The following is a 16,513-nucleotide window of genomic DNA, read 5'->3' as shown; positions in this document are numbered from 1 at the left end:
CCATGACCTGTGCTGATCAACTGACTGGAGTGTTCACTGAGATCTTTAATCTCTTGCTTTGGCAGTCTGAGGTACCCACCTGCATCAAGCAGGCTTCAAGCAGAAAAATGTGGTAGCCTCCCTCAATGACTATCCTCCAGTAGCACTTACATCCACTGTAATGAAATGCTTTGAAAGGTTAGTGATGAAACATATCAACCCCTGCATGAGAAGCAACTTGAATCTGCTCTCATTTGGCTACCAACACAACAGGTCCTCAGGAGATGCATTTTTATAGGCTCTTCACTCAACCCTGGAACATTTGGACAGGATGTTCTTTATCGACGACAGCTCGGTATTCAGTACCATCATCCCCTCAAATCAATAAGCTTCAATACCTTCTTAAGCAACTGGATCCTCAATTTCCTTCCTTACAGACCACAATCAGCATCTCCTCCACAACCTTCCTCAGCACAGGTGCACCACATGACTGTGTGCTTAGCCCCCCGCTCTATTTACTTTGTACTTATGACAGTGAGGCTAAGCACAGCTCCAATGCCATATTTAGGTTTGCAGGTGACACCACTGTCATTGGCTGAATCAAAGGTGGTGATGAATCAGCATATAGGAAGGAGTTGAAAATCTGGCTGACTGGTACCAAAATAAACAACCTTTCAGTCAATGTCAACAAGCCCAAGGAGCTGAATATTGACTTCAGGAGGAGGAAACCAAAGGTCCATGAACCAGTCTTCATTGGGGAATCAGAGGTGGAGAGAGTCAGCAACTTTAAATTCCTTGGTGTTATAATTTCAGAGGATCTGTCCTGGGTCCAGCACATGTAGTAAGCGCCATTACAAAGAAAGCACAGGAGCACCTCTACTTCAAAATTTGTGAAAATTTGGTATATTATTTAGAACTTTGACAAACTTCTATAGATGTGTGGTATATCGACTGGTTGTATCATGTCCTGGTTTGGAAACCCCAAAGTCATTGAATGAAAATCTTTCAAATAACTAGTGGATACAGCCCAGTCCATCACAGATAAATCTCTCCTCACCATTGATCACATCTGCACAGAGGGTATCCCAAGAGAGCAAAATGCATCATCAAGGACCCCCACCATCCAAACCATGCACTCTTCTTGCTGCTGCCATAGGGAGGAAACTACAGGAGCCTCATGACTCTCTCCACCGGGTTCAAGAACAGTTACTACCCCTCAGTCCATCATGCTCTTGAACCAGAGGAGATACCTTCACTTGCCCCATCACTGAGCAGTTTCTGGAACCTATGGATTCACTTTCAAGGTCTCTTCATCTCATGTTCTTGATATTTATTGTTTGTTTATTTATTTGTTATTTATTAGTTTTCTGTGATTTTGGATTTGCACAGTTTGTTGACTTTTCTGTATTGGTTGTTTGTCCATCCTGTTGGGTGTGATCTTTAATTGATTCTACTGTGTTTCTTGTATTTACTGTGAAAGACCACAAGAAAATGAATCTCAGGGTTGTATATGGTGACACATATGTACTTTGATAATAAATTTGCTTTAAACTTTGAAATTAGGGTGGATAAGACCTCAGAGACTGACAAAGTGTTTCCTTGGACTTTGTGGGAGGCTAGTGCAGAAATTGCAGAGGCCCTGGCAGAGCTATATACAACGTTCTTAGTCAATTGGAGAGGTGCCAGAAGACTGAAGAATAACTAATGTTGTTCCTTTTTTTTTGTTTTATATATATATATATATCAATAATTTCAGTGATAACCTGGTAAAGTGAATCAGCAAATTTGCTGATAACATTAAGATTTGGGGAGTAGTGGACAATGAGGAAGGCTAGATCTGGACCAGCTGGAAAAATGAGCTGAAAAATGGCAGATGGAATTTAATGCAGACAAGTGCGAGATGTTGCATTTTGGGAGGAAAATCCAGGGTAGGACTTGCACTAGGGTACTGAGGAGTACAGTAGAACAGAGGGTCATGGAATAAAGATTCATAATTCTTTGAAAGTGGCGTGACATGTAGATAGTGTCATAAAGAGAACTTTTGGTATATTTGCCTTCATAAATCAAAGTATTGAGTAATGGAGTTGGGATGTTGTGTTGAACTAGTACAAGATGTTGGTGAGGCCAAATTTGGAGTATTTGTGTATTTCTAGTTACATACCTGTAGAAAAGATATCAAAAAGATTGAAAGAGTACAGAGAAAATTCACACGGATGTTGCTGGGATTTGAGGACATGAGTTGTAGGTAATGGTTGAAAATGTTTAGGAGTTTCTTCCTTGGAGTGTAGGAGAATGAAGGGAGATTTGATAGAGGTGTATAAAAATGTGACGAGTTTTGATAGGGTGAATTCAGGCAGACTTTTGCCCCTCAGGTTGGGTGAGACTAGAACTAGAGGTCATAAGCTTAGGGTGAAAGGTGAAATACTTAAGATCCTGGGGGGTGGATTTTAATCAGAGGGTAGAGTGAGTGTGGAACAAACTGCAAGCAAAATGGGGGATGCAAGATTAATTGTTTAAGAGAATGTTGAATAATTACATATATAAGAGGGATATGATGGGCTGTGGTCCAGCTGCGGGTCAATGGGACTAGGGAGAACAGCAATTTGGCCCAGCAGCAGGCCCGTTTCTGTGCTGTAGTATTCTATAACAATGTGGCAAACTGGATCAGCAGATCGGGGGCAAAGTGGACAGCAAAGAATACTATCAAAGCTTGTGACAGGATCTGGATTGGCTGGAGAAAATGGGCTGAAGAAATGGCAGGTGGAATTTAATGCAGACAAGTGTAAGGTGTTGCACTTTAGGTGGGCACATCAGGGTGGGTCTTTCACAGTGAATAGTGGGGTACTGAGGTAGTGCAGTGAAAAGTGTGGAATAGAGGTCTGTAAATCTTTGAAAATGGTGTTACAGGTAATTTAAATTTCACTACAATGTGACATCATTAGTAAGGTGTGCCATGAAGCTTGATTTTTTAAAATTATTTTTCTCCCTCCCTCCCCAACCAGAGACAGGAACCTGACTGTGATACAGTGAAATAAGTTGCATTATCAATGATGTGGCAAATTCAAAATACATTTATTATCAAAGTATGTATACATAATACAACCTTCAGATTTGTCTCCTTACAGGCAGTCACCAAACAACGAAACCCAAAAGAACCCATTAAAAAGAAAGTCCATCAATACACCCAATGTGCAGAGGAAAAAAAACAATAAATGTAAGCAAATATCATTCTGAACTGAAATCCAGAAAGAGTCTGTCCCCAAACCCAAGCACAGAGCGGAGCAGTGTGCTGAACCGGCCCATCCCTCACCTTGGGCCCAACACCTTGACCTTTTCAATGTGACCCGGTGCCTAAGTCGTCATCCAAACATCGGGTTCAGTCGCTTTGATGTGCTGTGGGGCCTGGACCCTGCTGCTTTGATTCAGCATGCAACCAACCTTTCTGATTTGGCCCGGCGCTTAAATCAGTCGGATGAGTGGGTGGGAAAGGGAGGGGTGGGAGTTTGCTGTGAGAAGCTGGTGGGTGATAAGTGAAACTTGGTGAGTGGGTGGGGCCTTCCTCTCTCTTGGCAACAAGCTCACCTCGCCACGGTTCTGCCACATCAGATTGCCTCTAAGTTGAAAGGGAAGTTACAGGCTATCGCTTGTGATGATCGTTTGCCAGAAAAAGAGTGATTAGTTGTTCTCACCGCTCACCAGACAGAAATCACTGAGATTCACCAGCGCCATCTTAAGTCGGACTTGTGTTTCTAATTACCTCGCTCTGCTGTACTAACCTCTTTGAGGCAAAGGAGTACTGTAGTGGTTAGTATTTGTAATAAATGTATTTTTGTAAAATAAAAATGAAGGTTGAGAGGAGATTTGGTGCATATGACTGGTTTGCAGTCATTCCCGTTAGCAGATGGTTAGAGAGCCCAGGGGCACAGATTTAAAATTCAGTGCAAAAAATACAAGAGGATGTGAGGAAAACTTTGTTCTATACCAAGGCATGATATGAACTGGAATTCACAGCCTGTAGGAGGGAGGGAAATGAAATGAGAGACTTGAAAGCAAATTAGACAGAATTTTAAAAAGAGAATAATTTACAGAGCAGCTCACAGAAAATTGCTGGAGGAAATCAGCAGGTCAGGCAGCATCTATGGAGGGGAATAAACAGTTTTGTGCTGAGAGCTTTCAACAAGACTGGAATGGAAGGGAGCAGAAGCCAGAGCAAGAAGGTGGGAGGAGAGGAGAAGCTGGCCAGTGATGGGTGAGACTAGTTGGGAGGGGAGTTGGGGGTCTTCATGTGAGAAACTGGTAGGTGATAAGTTGGTGGTAAACACGAGGAAATCTGCAGATGCTGGAAATTCAAACAACACACACAAAATGCTGGTGGAATGCAGCAGGCCAGGCAGCATCTATAGGGAGAAGCACTGTCGACGTTTCGGGCGGAGTCCTGACGAAGGGTCTCAGCCCGAAACATCGACAATGCTTCTGCCTATAGATGCTGCCTGGCCTGCTGCGTTCCACCAGCATTTTGTGTTAGTTGGTGGTAAGACTAGGTGAGTGGGTGGGAAAGTGGGGGGGGGGGTTTGTTGATGTGAGAAGCTGGTGGGTGATAGATGAGATCACGTGAGGGGGTGGGAAAGGGGAGGGATTGCTGTGAGAAGCTGGTAGGCGATAGGTGAGAGCACGTGAGGGGTTGGGAAGGGGATGGGGTTTGCTGTGAAAGTCTGGTGTGTGATCGATCTGTGGGTGGGAAGGGGGTGGTTGCTGTGAGAAGCTGGTGGGTGACAGATGAGACCAGGTGAGGGGAAGGGATGGGGTTTGTTGTGTGAAGCTGGTAGGTGATGGTTGAAACCAGGTGAGGGGGGGTGGGAAAAGGGGGCAGGTTGATGTGAGAAACTAGGAGGTAAAATAGGACATATTTCTCTGCTCGGGGCTGGCATAGACTTGATGGGCTGAATAACCACCACCTGAGGTCCAATTGTTTTCCATCCGCTGCAGGTTATAAAAGTGGCAATCAGAGTGAGTTACATATTAGCTTCACAGAACAGATTCCATCACTGATTCAGTAAATCCTGGAGGACAGGGATGATTTTCTGATTATCTGTTCTCAGCACAACTTCTAAGACTTTTACTTGCAACAGTAAATAATCATACAGCAAGTTAATATTTCCTCTGTGATGAGCCTTGCGAATAGACATGAATTTGACTGTGTTAAGGACCTTTGAGATTGTCTTGTCTTTAATGTACGGTACCTTGTGTTATTATTAACGTCAAAAACATGAAGCTCCCTCTGCAGCGTCCTGTAAACACTGACTATCAGGAATACATCCTGATCGAAGTGTCACAGTCATACAGTGCATCCACAGTCCCTTTGGTCCACAGTATACCTACTGACCTCTTTGCCATAGGGTCATAGAGCACTACAGCACATAAACAGCCCCTTTGTCCCATCTAGTTTGTGCCAAATTTAGAAAATAAGAACTTAAACAAAGATGAAAGTCTTGCTCTAAGTAAGAACTGGAATACAATTTTAAACAAGACCTCCATCTGTACTAATCCCATATACCTGCATTTAGATGATATCCTTCTGCAGCTTACCTATTTAAGTGTCTCTCGCCATGACTCCAAAGCATAGTTTGTGTATCTGATTCCATCATCTTTAGGTATTAACCACTCACTATGTGGAAAAGCTTTGCCCTCAGATTTCTCTTTTTTGAAAACTCCTTCTCACCTTAAACCTATACCTTCTTGCTTTCGATACCTTAATTCTAAGAAAGAGATTTTGACTGACTATCCTACCAGTGTTATGGCGGTGTGGAGATATGCTTCTACCAAATGTGATCATGGTGTAAAGCGCTCTTTCCCTCCACTAGTGTGTAGGTCATCCTTGGGTAAGGTGTAACCAGCTCCCCCACCACCATCCTGCACCAGTCAGGGTCATGTGAAGCCATGGGAGCAGGTGGTGGATGGTCATATGAGCAGTTGGTACATATCACAAGCCCTGCTGACACCAAGCAATCTCTGAAGAGTATTGATGATGGCTGGGGTCACCTGTCTTGTAAAGACACTCCCAGAAGGTGGCAATGGCAAACCATTTCTGTAGAAAAATTTGCCAGAACAGTTATAATCATTGAAAGACCATGATTGCCCACTTCATATGGCATGGCTCATAATGATAATGATCCTATCTATGCTTCTCATAATTATATATGCCGTGGTCGCCACATAGCAGGGGACCCACCCTGAGGTCCATGGACCCCTTGCTTAATGGTATTGGTTCATGGCATAAATAAGGGAATCCCTGTCCCATGGTCTCTTTTGCTCCAGGGAAAACAAGCACAGCCCATCAAATATCTCCCCTTAACTAAAGTGCTCTGAATCCTCTCCTGGAGAATCCCTCTGCCCTCTCTGCAGTGCTCTCACTTCCATTCTGTTGTGCTGTGACCAGAGCTACTTCATGCAGTGTTTTGTAAACACTCCCAGGGAAGGAAGACAAAGGTAACACGCCTAAAGAGAAAGATTAGCTTTATTTGTCACATGTGCATCTAAACATACAGCCAATTGTAGTCGACAGAGTAGATGTGGCAAGCACGTTTCTTATGGTGGAGGGGAGTCCAAGACCAGAGGACCCAGCCTTAGAATAGAGAGGTGTCCTTTTAGAACAGAGATGGGGAGGAATTTTTTTTGCTAGAGAATGGTGAATCCGTAGAATTTGTTACCACAGATGGCAGCTATGGAAGCCGAGTCATTGGATATATTAACAATTAATGGAATCATGATTAGTCGGGGCATGAAAGAATATGGGGAGAAGGCAGGAGATTGGGGCTGAGATGGAAAATCAATGAAATGGGCAGATGACCTAATTCTGCTCCTATAGCTTATGATGTAACATCTTAAATGTGACATTTGGTGTGAAATCAAATCAGTGCAGGTTGTGTTGGGCAGCCCACAAGTGTCACCATGCTTCCAGTGCCAGCATTGCATGCCCAAAACTCACTGACTCTATCACGTATATCTTTGGAAGCAAAATGGATGTGGTCACGGGGAGAACATGCAAACTCCTTACAGACAGTGGCAGGAATCGAACCCCGATTTGACAAATAAGTATTTCACCTTTCACCCTAAACTTATGACCTCTAGTTCTAGTCTACCCAACCCGAGGGGCAAAAGTCTGCCAATGAGATGGCACGGCATCACAGTGGTTAGCACAACACTTTAAAGTACCAGTGATCTGGGTTCAATTCCCTCTGCTGTCTGTAAGGAGCTTGTACATTCTCCCCGTGACCACATGGGTTTCCTCTCAATGCTCCTATTTTCTCCCAAAGTTAAAGACATACTGGTTGGTAGGTTAATTGATCATTGTAAATTGTCCTGTGATTTGCCTAGGATTAAATCAGTGGTTGCTGGGCAGCGCAGCTCGAAGGGCTGGAAGGGCCTATTCCACGCAGTATTTCAATACAATAAAATGTTGGTTTCATTTTGAATATTACATAAAGCTTATTACATGTGTTTAGTAGCCCAGCCTGAGGGATAAATATTGGCCGAGTCACTTGATATCCATCATCAAAGATTGCCAGCAGCTGGGCCATGTGATCTTTTTGGTGTGTGCTGACAGACGACTGAACCGTGCAGAGGAACAACAAGCTCCCCTGTTGAGACAGAAACAAGAGTTTATTCATCAGAATTCCAACTGAACATTGGTGGTTTGATCGAATGACACCACAAGACAAATCATTCTTGAAATGTGCGTGCACACACAGACACAGAAAGAGAAAGAGGAGGACTCGCGCACACACCACCACCACCACCCAAGCAGAAAGCATAAGGGCTTAACGACTCTAAATAAGATGACTAATACAGGCACAAGGCCAGCGGGACCCATGGAAATTGGGCAGAGGTACAAAAGTTAGTACGTTCTCCTCGTGATCGCATGGGTTTCCTCTCAGTGTTCTGGTTTCCTTCCACCCTCCAAAGACTTTTTACTAGGTTTATTGGTCATTGTAAAGTGTCCTGTGACTAGGCTAGTGTTAAATCGGTGGGTTGCTGTGTGGTGCGGCTTATTGGGCTGGAAGGGCCTGTTCTGCGCCTGCATCTCTAAACAATTAAACAAATTTAGGTTCTTGAACCAGCTAGCACAACCTTAAACACCACAACTTAACAATACTGTGACCATTTTGATCACTTTGGATTCAACTGGATTTATTTTGTTCTAATTGTGATCCATCTTGTAAAAAAATACTGTTTATGTTTTCCTTCTGAATGCTGTCACATGATCTTATAAGAAGCATAGTTATGTTCAAAGTTCAAAGTAAATTTATCATCAAAGTACATATATGTCACCAGTACAAACCTGAGATTCATTTTCTTGTGGGCATATTAAGTAAATCCATAAAATAATAACCATAACATCAAAGAAAGTCCACCCAACTTGGGTGTTCAACCAGCAAGCAGAAGACAACAAATTGTGCAAATACAAAACAAAGAAATAATGATAATTAAACAAGTAATAAATAAGCAAGCAATAAATGTCGAGAACATGAGATGAATAATCCTTGAAAGTGAATCCATTGGTTGTGGGAGAATGTCAATGATTGGGCAAGTGAAGTTGTCCCCTTTTGGTTCAAGAGCCTGATGGTTGAGGGATGGTAACTCTTCCTGAACCTGGTGGTGTGAGACCTGAGGTTTCTGTACTACCTTCCTGATGGCAGCAACAAGAAGAGATCATGTTCTGGGTGGCGGTGGAGGCCCTCATGATGGATGCTGTTTTCCTGCGATAGCATTTCACTTAGATGGCTCAATGGTTGGGAGTGCCTTACTCGTGATGGACTGGGCCATATCCACTACTTTTGTAGGATTTTCCATTCAAGGGCATATGTTGTTATGCTGTTACTGCAAGTAAGTTTTTCATTGCGTGTGTGTGTGCATGTGTATATGTGTTTAAACAGAACTCAAACTTGAAATGAGAACTAACTCTCCCCACCCATTCTTGGTTAACCTTCGAGTCCGCCACTGGCTCACCACCTCTCTCTCTCTGCTCTGGATCCACAGATGCGCTTCATGCTACTGTTTAGCCGGCAGGGCAAGCTGAGGCTGCAGAAGTGGTACATTGCCATGTCAGAGAAGGAGAAGAAGAAGCTCGGGCGAGAGCTGATGCAGATCGTGCTCGGCCGCAAGCCCAAGATGTGCAGCTTTCTAGAATGGAAGGACCTGAAGATTGTTTACAAGAGGTGGGTCCCAATTGTGCTAATCATCACACATGCTCAGGAACAGACCATTCAGCTCAGCCTCTCTGTCCTATTGTTTAAACCCTTCGCTCCTCCTATCCTTTGCATCTCAGCATATTGTCAGCGTTTTCATTATGTTTATTGCTTCCTCCATACAAATAAATCAGTCCCTAAGGGAGTGAATTATACATTATCAAAGTTCAAAGTAAATATATTATCAAAATACATATGTTGCCATATACAACCCTGAGAGTCATTTCTTGCAGGCATACTCAATAAATCTTTTGAAAAATAACCATCACAGAATTAATAAAAGACCACACCAACTTGGATGTTCAACCAGAGTATAAAAGACAACAAACTGTGCAAAGCCAAAAAGAAATAATAATAGTAAATAAGTAATAAATATGAAGAACAGGAGATGACGAGTCCTTGAAAGTGAGGTTGTAGGAGTATTTTAATGACAGGGCAAGTGAAGTTGTGTAAGTTGAAGAACCTGATGGTTGAGGGGTAGTAACTGTTCCTGAACCTGGTGGTGTGAAGCCTGTGATTCCTGTCCTGGGTGGTGGGGGTCTCCGATGATGTACTCTACTTTACTGCGACAGCATTTCATGTATATCTGCTCAGTGGTGGGGTAAAGCGAAGAATCTTCTCCTGAATTCCCAAATGGATTTATTAATGAATGCGCCTTTATGTTAATGTCCCACAAGTATTTCACATCACCCTCACTGATAAGCAATCTGCTGGAAAAACTCAATAGATTGAGTAGCATCTGTGGGAGAGAAAGAATTGTTGACGTTTCATGACAAAGCATTGCATTAGGGCTGATCTAGTATGTGGAAGAGCTGGTGGTGGTATGGAGTGTTAATAGGTATGTGTGAGAGAGTAGATCACAGGGAAAAGAAATCGGGAGAATGGGATGATTGTGAGTGCTAACACAGAAGCAATGGTCCAGAAGCTGTGGTGTCAGGCTCAAAAAAACCCTGATCCCCCGGCCTTCTCTCTTGATTGGATGGCTCACATTCCAAAGCACCCTTTATCACTAACTGTAATCCAAATACTGCTTCTACAGAAAGACCATTACATGAAATACTCTACAACGTTAACAGTGACACCTTTATCAGGGCTTTACATCTGTAAGTGAGGAAATTGAGGATCCAGTTGTACAAGGAGATATTGAGGCCTGAGACTTGAAGCTTATTGATCAGTTTAGAAGGGAAGATAGTATTGAATGCCGAGTTGTAGTAAATGAAAAGCATCCTGATGTAGGCATTTTCGCTGTCTGGATATAGACAATAGAATAGACAATAGACAATAGGTGCAGAAGTAGACCATTCGGCCCCTCGAGTCTGCACCGCCATTCTGAGATCATGGCTGATCATTCACTATCAATACCCAGTCCCTGCCTTGTCCCCATATCCCTTGATTCCCCTATCCATCAGATATCTATCTAGCTCCTTCTTGAAAGCATCCAGAGAATTGGCCTCCACCGTCTTCCGAGGTAGTGCATTCCACACCTGCACAACTCTCTGGGAGAAGAAGCTCTCCCTCAACTCTGTTTTAAATAACTGACCTCTTATTCTCAATCCATGCCCTCTGGTACTGGATGTTCCAACATTGAGTGGGGAGCCATTGAAATGACATCAGCTGTTGACCTGTTATGACAGTAGGCAAATTGGAGTGGATCCAAGTCATTTAGGTGGGAGTTCATATGTTTCATCACCCACCTCTCAAAGCACTTCATCACAGTGGATGGAAGTGCTACTAGAAGATAGTCATTGAGGCAAATTACCATGTTCTTCCAAGGCACTGGTACAGCTTGAAGCATGTGGGTACCTCAGACTGCCAAAGCGGAATGTTAAAGATCTTGTTGAACATGCGAGCCTGTTGATCAGCACGGGGCTGTGGGAGTTCATGAAGGTGTTTCCATCTCTTGTTAGTCAAAACAAGCACAACAAACACTGAGGTCATCTTGGAGCAAAACTTCATTGTCATGTCGGCTGGTTTCACTTTGTAGGGTGTGATAGCACATGAGATGGCTTTCTGGAAATCGTACCTGGACATCTTGTATTCAACTTTGTCCCCAGACCTGAATGCCACTGATTTGACCCTCAGCAGATTGCGGATCTCGTCGTTCATCCAGGGCTTCTGGTTGGGGAAGGCTCTGAATGATTTTGTGGGGACACACACAACTTTGAATGTTTTTATAAGGTCCGTGACAACCGTAGTGTATTCATTCAGATCCTCTGAATGGCCCAGTCTACCGACTCAAACCAATTCAGTACCTGCACCACAGCCTTCTACACTACCATTTTGTTGTCCTTACTGCTGCAGTCTTGGTCTTTTGCTTCTGCCTGTAAGTAGGTAGGAGGTGGATAGCCAAATGATAAGACTTCCTGAAATATGGTCCAGTTGTGGACAGCTCACAGTCCTAACTGTAGTGTAACAGTGGTTGAGCGTGTTGGGACCCCTAGTGCTGCAGGTAATATGTTGATGATAACTGGGCAAAGTTTTCAAACAAGCGTGATTGAAGTCTCTGACTACTATTTGAAAGGTGTCATGGTAGGCTGTTTCTTGCTTGCTAATTGCTGCACTTAATATATCCTGAACGTGCATAACATCTACCTGTGGTGGCATGTAAACTGTGGTCAGGATCACAGAGACTTCTCTTGGTAGGCAGAGCAGTCGGCACTTAATCATTAGATGGTCCACGTCAGGGGTACAAGAGTGGGGCAAGGCCACTGCATTGGAGCACACAAAGAGTTTGTCATGAAACACGGACATCCAGCTTCAGCCTTCTCCAAATCAGCAGTCTGGTCCATTCACTCTGTTGCGAAGCCCATATCTGGCGAGTCCAGAGTGAGCCGTGTCCGTGAAACACAGAACACAGTAGTTCTTCATTTGCCTCTGATATAGCAATTTGGCCCTTGGATCCTTAGTCTTATTCTTCAGTGACTGTATATTTGTTTACAAGCTGCTGGGTAGAGGAAGTTTCATTCCCCAGGTTTCAGTCTGGCTTGAAGTTCTTCCCTCCTCACTCTTTTTCAGCCAAGGTGTGCTAAGGAACTATCAGATATGGATGGTTATTATAATTAGAAGCGGAAATGGAGCAGTCACATAAATACTGTTGGTACCAGAGTGGATCAGAAACTGGGTAGCTTGTGGCAAATGAGCCCCCTTCTGATTTCCTGAAGCCTTTTGTATCTACATAGTATATGTCAGGAGCATGACAGAACACACTGCATTGCCCTGCACATACTCTGCTTGACTGTAAGGATCTCACTGTAGCCAGCTATTTCAATTCCACTGAATCTCCTGGTAGTCACCAATTTCAAATCCACTTCCCATTCCAAATCCGACATCGCAGTCCATGACCTCTTCGACTGCCGTGATAAAAAGCAACACCTTGCATTTCAATTGGGAAGCCTCCCGTCTGATGGCACGAACATCGATTTCTTGTACTTCCGGTAATTGCCTTCACCGTTCCCCGTTCCTGTTTCTCTCTCTTCTTACATGCTCATCACCTTCCCCCTCCTCCAGCCCTTTACCTCTTTCACCAACCAACTTCCCAGCTCTTTACTTCACCACCCCGCCACCCCTCTCCCGGTTTCACCTATCACCTGTCACCTTAAATTTCTTCCTCCCCTCCCCCCACCTTCTTATTCTGACTTTTCTGCTTCCTTTACAGTCCTGAAGAAGGGTCTCGGCCCAAAATGTTGACTGTTTACTCTTTTCAATAGATGCTGCTTGGCCTGCTGAGTTATTCCAGCATTTGGCGTGTGTAACCTCGGCTGTAAGGGCTTGCTCTTCAGGACGTCTCAAAGCAATGTAGGCAGATGGAATTTAATGCAGACGTGTGAGGTTTTGCACTTCAGTTGGCCTTACACATGAACAGTAGGGCTCTGAGGAGTGTGATAGAAGGAAGGGATCTGGGAATACAGATTCATAATTTATTGAAAGTTGTAACGCAGGTTGATAGGATCGTAAAGAAAGCTTTTGACACATTGGCCTTCATAGATCAAAGCACTGAATACAGGAGATGGGATGTACAAGACTAACTTAGAGTATTGTGTGTAGTTTTAGTCATCTACAAGAAAGATATGAGCAAGGTGGAAAGTGTGCAGAGAAAATTTATAAGGATGTTTCCAGGTCCGGAGGACCTGAGTTTTTATTAAAAATTTATATAGTTTAGGACTGTATTCTTTGGAAAGTAGGAGATTGAGAGAAGATTTGATAGTGGTATACAAAATTATGAGGGCTTTAGACAGGGTAAATGTGAACAGATTGGGTGGGACTACAACCAGAGGTCATGGTTTAAAGGTGAAAGGTGAAATGTTTAAGGGGAACATGAGGGCAATCTTCTTCACTCAGAGAGTCCTGAGAGTGTGGAATGGACTGCTAACACAAATGGTCCAGGTGAACTCGATATCAACATTTAAGAGATGTTTGGACAGTTACATTGATAGTAAGGATATGGAGGGCTATATCCAGTGCAGGTCATTGGGAGTAGGCAATTTTAATGGCTTTTCAGCATGGACTCAGTGTCCTGAAGGGCCTGTTTCTATGCTGTACGTCTATGACTCTATAACTAAAATGGAGAATATAACTACTGGGCCCTGTTTGTTGGGAGACTCAAGGGGGTACTGCAATTGACCCCAGTTCTTCTCAATCTATATCAACATTTGGATGATTTATTTGAGTGTATTAGATTCACGTTTACTGAAAATACAAAGCTAGGTGGCAGTGTGATCCATGGGGAAAGTGTACAGAGACGTTCAGATTCCAGGAAAATCTGCTTGACATGACAAGTGAAAAATAATGTGGAAAAATGTGAGGTCATCGAACATAGATGAAAAAATAGAAACAGACTTTTTTTAAATGATGAGTAGTGTTCAGAGAGTTCTGGGCGTCCTTTCGCATGAATCATTTCGTACACCAGTTTGACACGCAGTTTGAAAGCTGGCTTTTATTGCAAGTGGGTATGTACAAGACTGAATTATAGGGATTGAAAGGTTTGTCATATGAAGAGCATTTGATGGCTCTGGGTCTATTCTCACTGGAATTCAGAAGAATGAGGGGAAACCTATCAAATGTTGAAAGGCCTCGATAGAGTGGATGTGGAGAGGATGTTTCCTGGGGTGGAGAGTCTAAAACCAGAGGACGTAGCGTCAGAATAGAGAAGCATTCTTTTAGAATGGAGATGAGAAGGATTTTCTTTAGCCAGAGAGTGGTGAATCTGTGGATTTGTTGCCACTGGCAGTGGTGGGGGCCAAGTCATTGGGTATATTGAAGGCAGAGTTTGATAGATTCGTGATTAGTCAGCACATAAGGGATATGGGGAGAAGACAAGACAGGAGATTGACACTGAGAGGGAAAATGGATCAGCCATCATGAAATGGCGGAGCAGACTTGATGGGCCAAATGGCCTAATTGTATTCCTGTATCTTATGGTCTCATTGAGAGGGGGAGATTGAGTTACAGGGAAAGATTGGGCAGGTTTGGACTCGGAGCATAGGCAACTGAGAGGTGATTTTATAGAGCTGTATAAAATCATGAGGGGCATAGAGAGATTAGCTGTATTAGTCACATGTACATGCATCAAATCAAATCAGTGAGGGTTGTGCTCGGTGGCCTGGAAATGTCACCAGGTAGCCAGCACCAACATAGCATACCCATGACTCACTAACCCTAACCCATATGTCTTGGGAATGTGGGAGGAAACTGGAGAACTCAAAGGAAACCCTCATGATTATGAGCAGAACATACAATCTCCTTATAGACAGCAGAGGGGACCGAACCACAAACAGCAACAATGCTTCATTAGCATTTGAGGAGATTTGGTATGTCACCAATGACTTCAGTAAATTTCTACAGATGTGCCCTGGAGATCATTCTGACGGATTGCATCGCTGTCTGTTATGGATGGGTCACTGCACGGGATTAAGAGAGGCTGTGGATGGTTGCAGGCTCAGTCAGCTCCATCATGGCACCAGCCTCCCCTACCATTGAGGATATCTTCAAAATGGCGATGCCACAAAAAGGCAACATCCATCATTAAGGAATCATGCCACCCAGGACATGCCTTCTTCTAGAGCCTGAAGACACACACTCACGCTTTAGGAACAGCATATGTCCCACTGCCATCAGATTTCTGAATGGTCTATGAACACTATCTCACTATTTTGCCCTCTTTTCACACTACTTATTTATTTCCTTTGTATTTCTTATTACAACATCATTTTAAAATGTTTTGCACTGTAGTGCTGCCACAAAACAACAAATTTCATGATGAATGTCAGTGATTATAAACCTGATTCAAATACTGAATGATACAAGAGATCAAAAGGCCAAATTCCCTTTTTTAATTATCTTTTCCTTCCTTGACCCTCTTTCTCTTTCATTCTATTCAAGTTCCCCGATTTCATCGCATCATTATCCCTGAGGCCTGACTTGGTGATTCTGACAGAAAGCTCGAAGCAGGTGGTCATGGTAATATTGACAGTTCTTTGGGAAGACTGATTGAGGAGGTCTTTCAGCATAAGAAAGCCATTTACCAGGAGCTTGTAGAACAGTGCCAGAGATGGGGGTGGAGGGCACGATGCGAGCCTGTAAAGGTGGGGTATAGGGGTTTTGCTGTTTGCTTGCGCTGCAGAACCTACTCTCACCTTGGCATAATGGACTGCAAAGAGAAGAGCCATCAGGACCAGCACAGAAGCTGATGAGCGAGCCTCCAGATGGCTGTGGATCAAGAAGTGTGACTCGTGGACCGATGCAGCTGGGACACAAGCCAGGGCTTATTCAGCTCTGGCTGAGTCACCTGGGAGTGGGTGTCTGATGTTGAAAGACCCAAAATGCTTGATGACCCGAGGCTCATGTGTCCCAGTACATCCTACGATGCAGCTTAGCGTCACTTGATTCACTCAGCCTCCCAACATCGATTAGTGTTCTGCGGAGGAGGAGATAGTCACTATTGAATACAAGGTACATTAATGCTTGGATTACAAGAGGAAATGAGAGGCTGGGTTACCCTGTGGTGAGCGACTCACTTCCTAACTCCATCCACAGGTTGGGAGTGTGATGAAATTCTCCCTGCTTGCCAGCTAAATGATTAAAGCTTCTGTATCCATTGCCTCATTCACAACCTCAGGGCATGGCTGGGGAGAGAGAATTAACTATTAAAAAGCTGCACAAACTTGGATTGTTTCCTGTGGAGCATCAGAGGATGAGGGGAAATCTGAAAGACGTTTTAAAAAAATTCTGCGAGGCATCGACAAAGTGGATACCCTCAGTGGCCACTTAGTATATCTGCTCGTTAATGCAAA

At 43.6% G+C, this 16,513-nt stretch overlaps 1 protein-coding gene across 2 annotated transcripts in view; it reads left to right on the top strand.

Annotated features, from left to right (window-relative positions):
- LOC132396966 (AP-1 complex subunit sigma-1A) overlaps positions 1-16,513 on the top strand; it is a 104,958-nt gene that overhangs the window by 51,087 nt on the left and 37,358 nt on the right. For both annotated transcript variants that reach the window (XM_059975130.1, XM_059975131.1), the window contains exon 2: positions 9,016-9,194. In XM_059975130.1, the coding sequence (XP_059831113.1) occupies positions 9,016-9,194 (179 nt within the window). The remainder of the gene's footprint in view (positions 1-9,015; positions 9,195-16,513) is intronic.

This window comes from Hypanus sabinus, chromosome 7 (genome assembly GCF_030144855.1).
Source record: "Hypanus sabinus isolate sHypSab1 chromosome 7, sHypSab1.hap1, whole genome shotgun sequence".
Lineage (NCBI taxonomy): Eukaryota > Metazoa > Chordata > Chondrichthyes > Myliobatiformes > Dasyatidae > Hypanus > Hypanus sabinus.
Note: the sequence above shows the minus strand (reverse complement) of the source record. Positions and strands in the feature narration are given on the sequence as shown.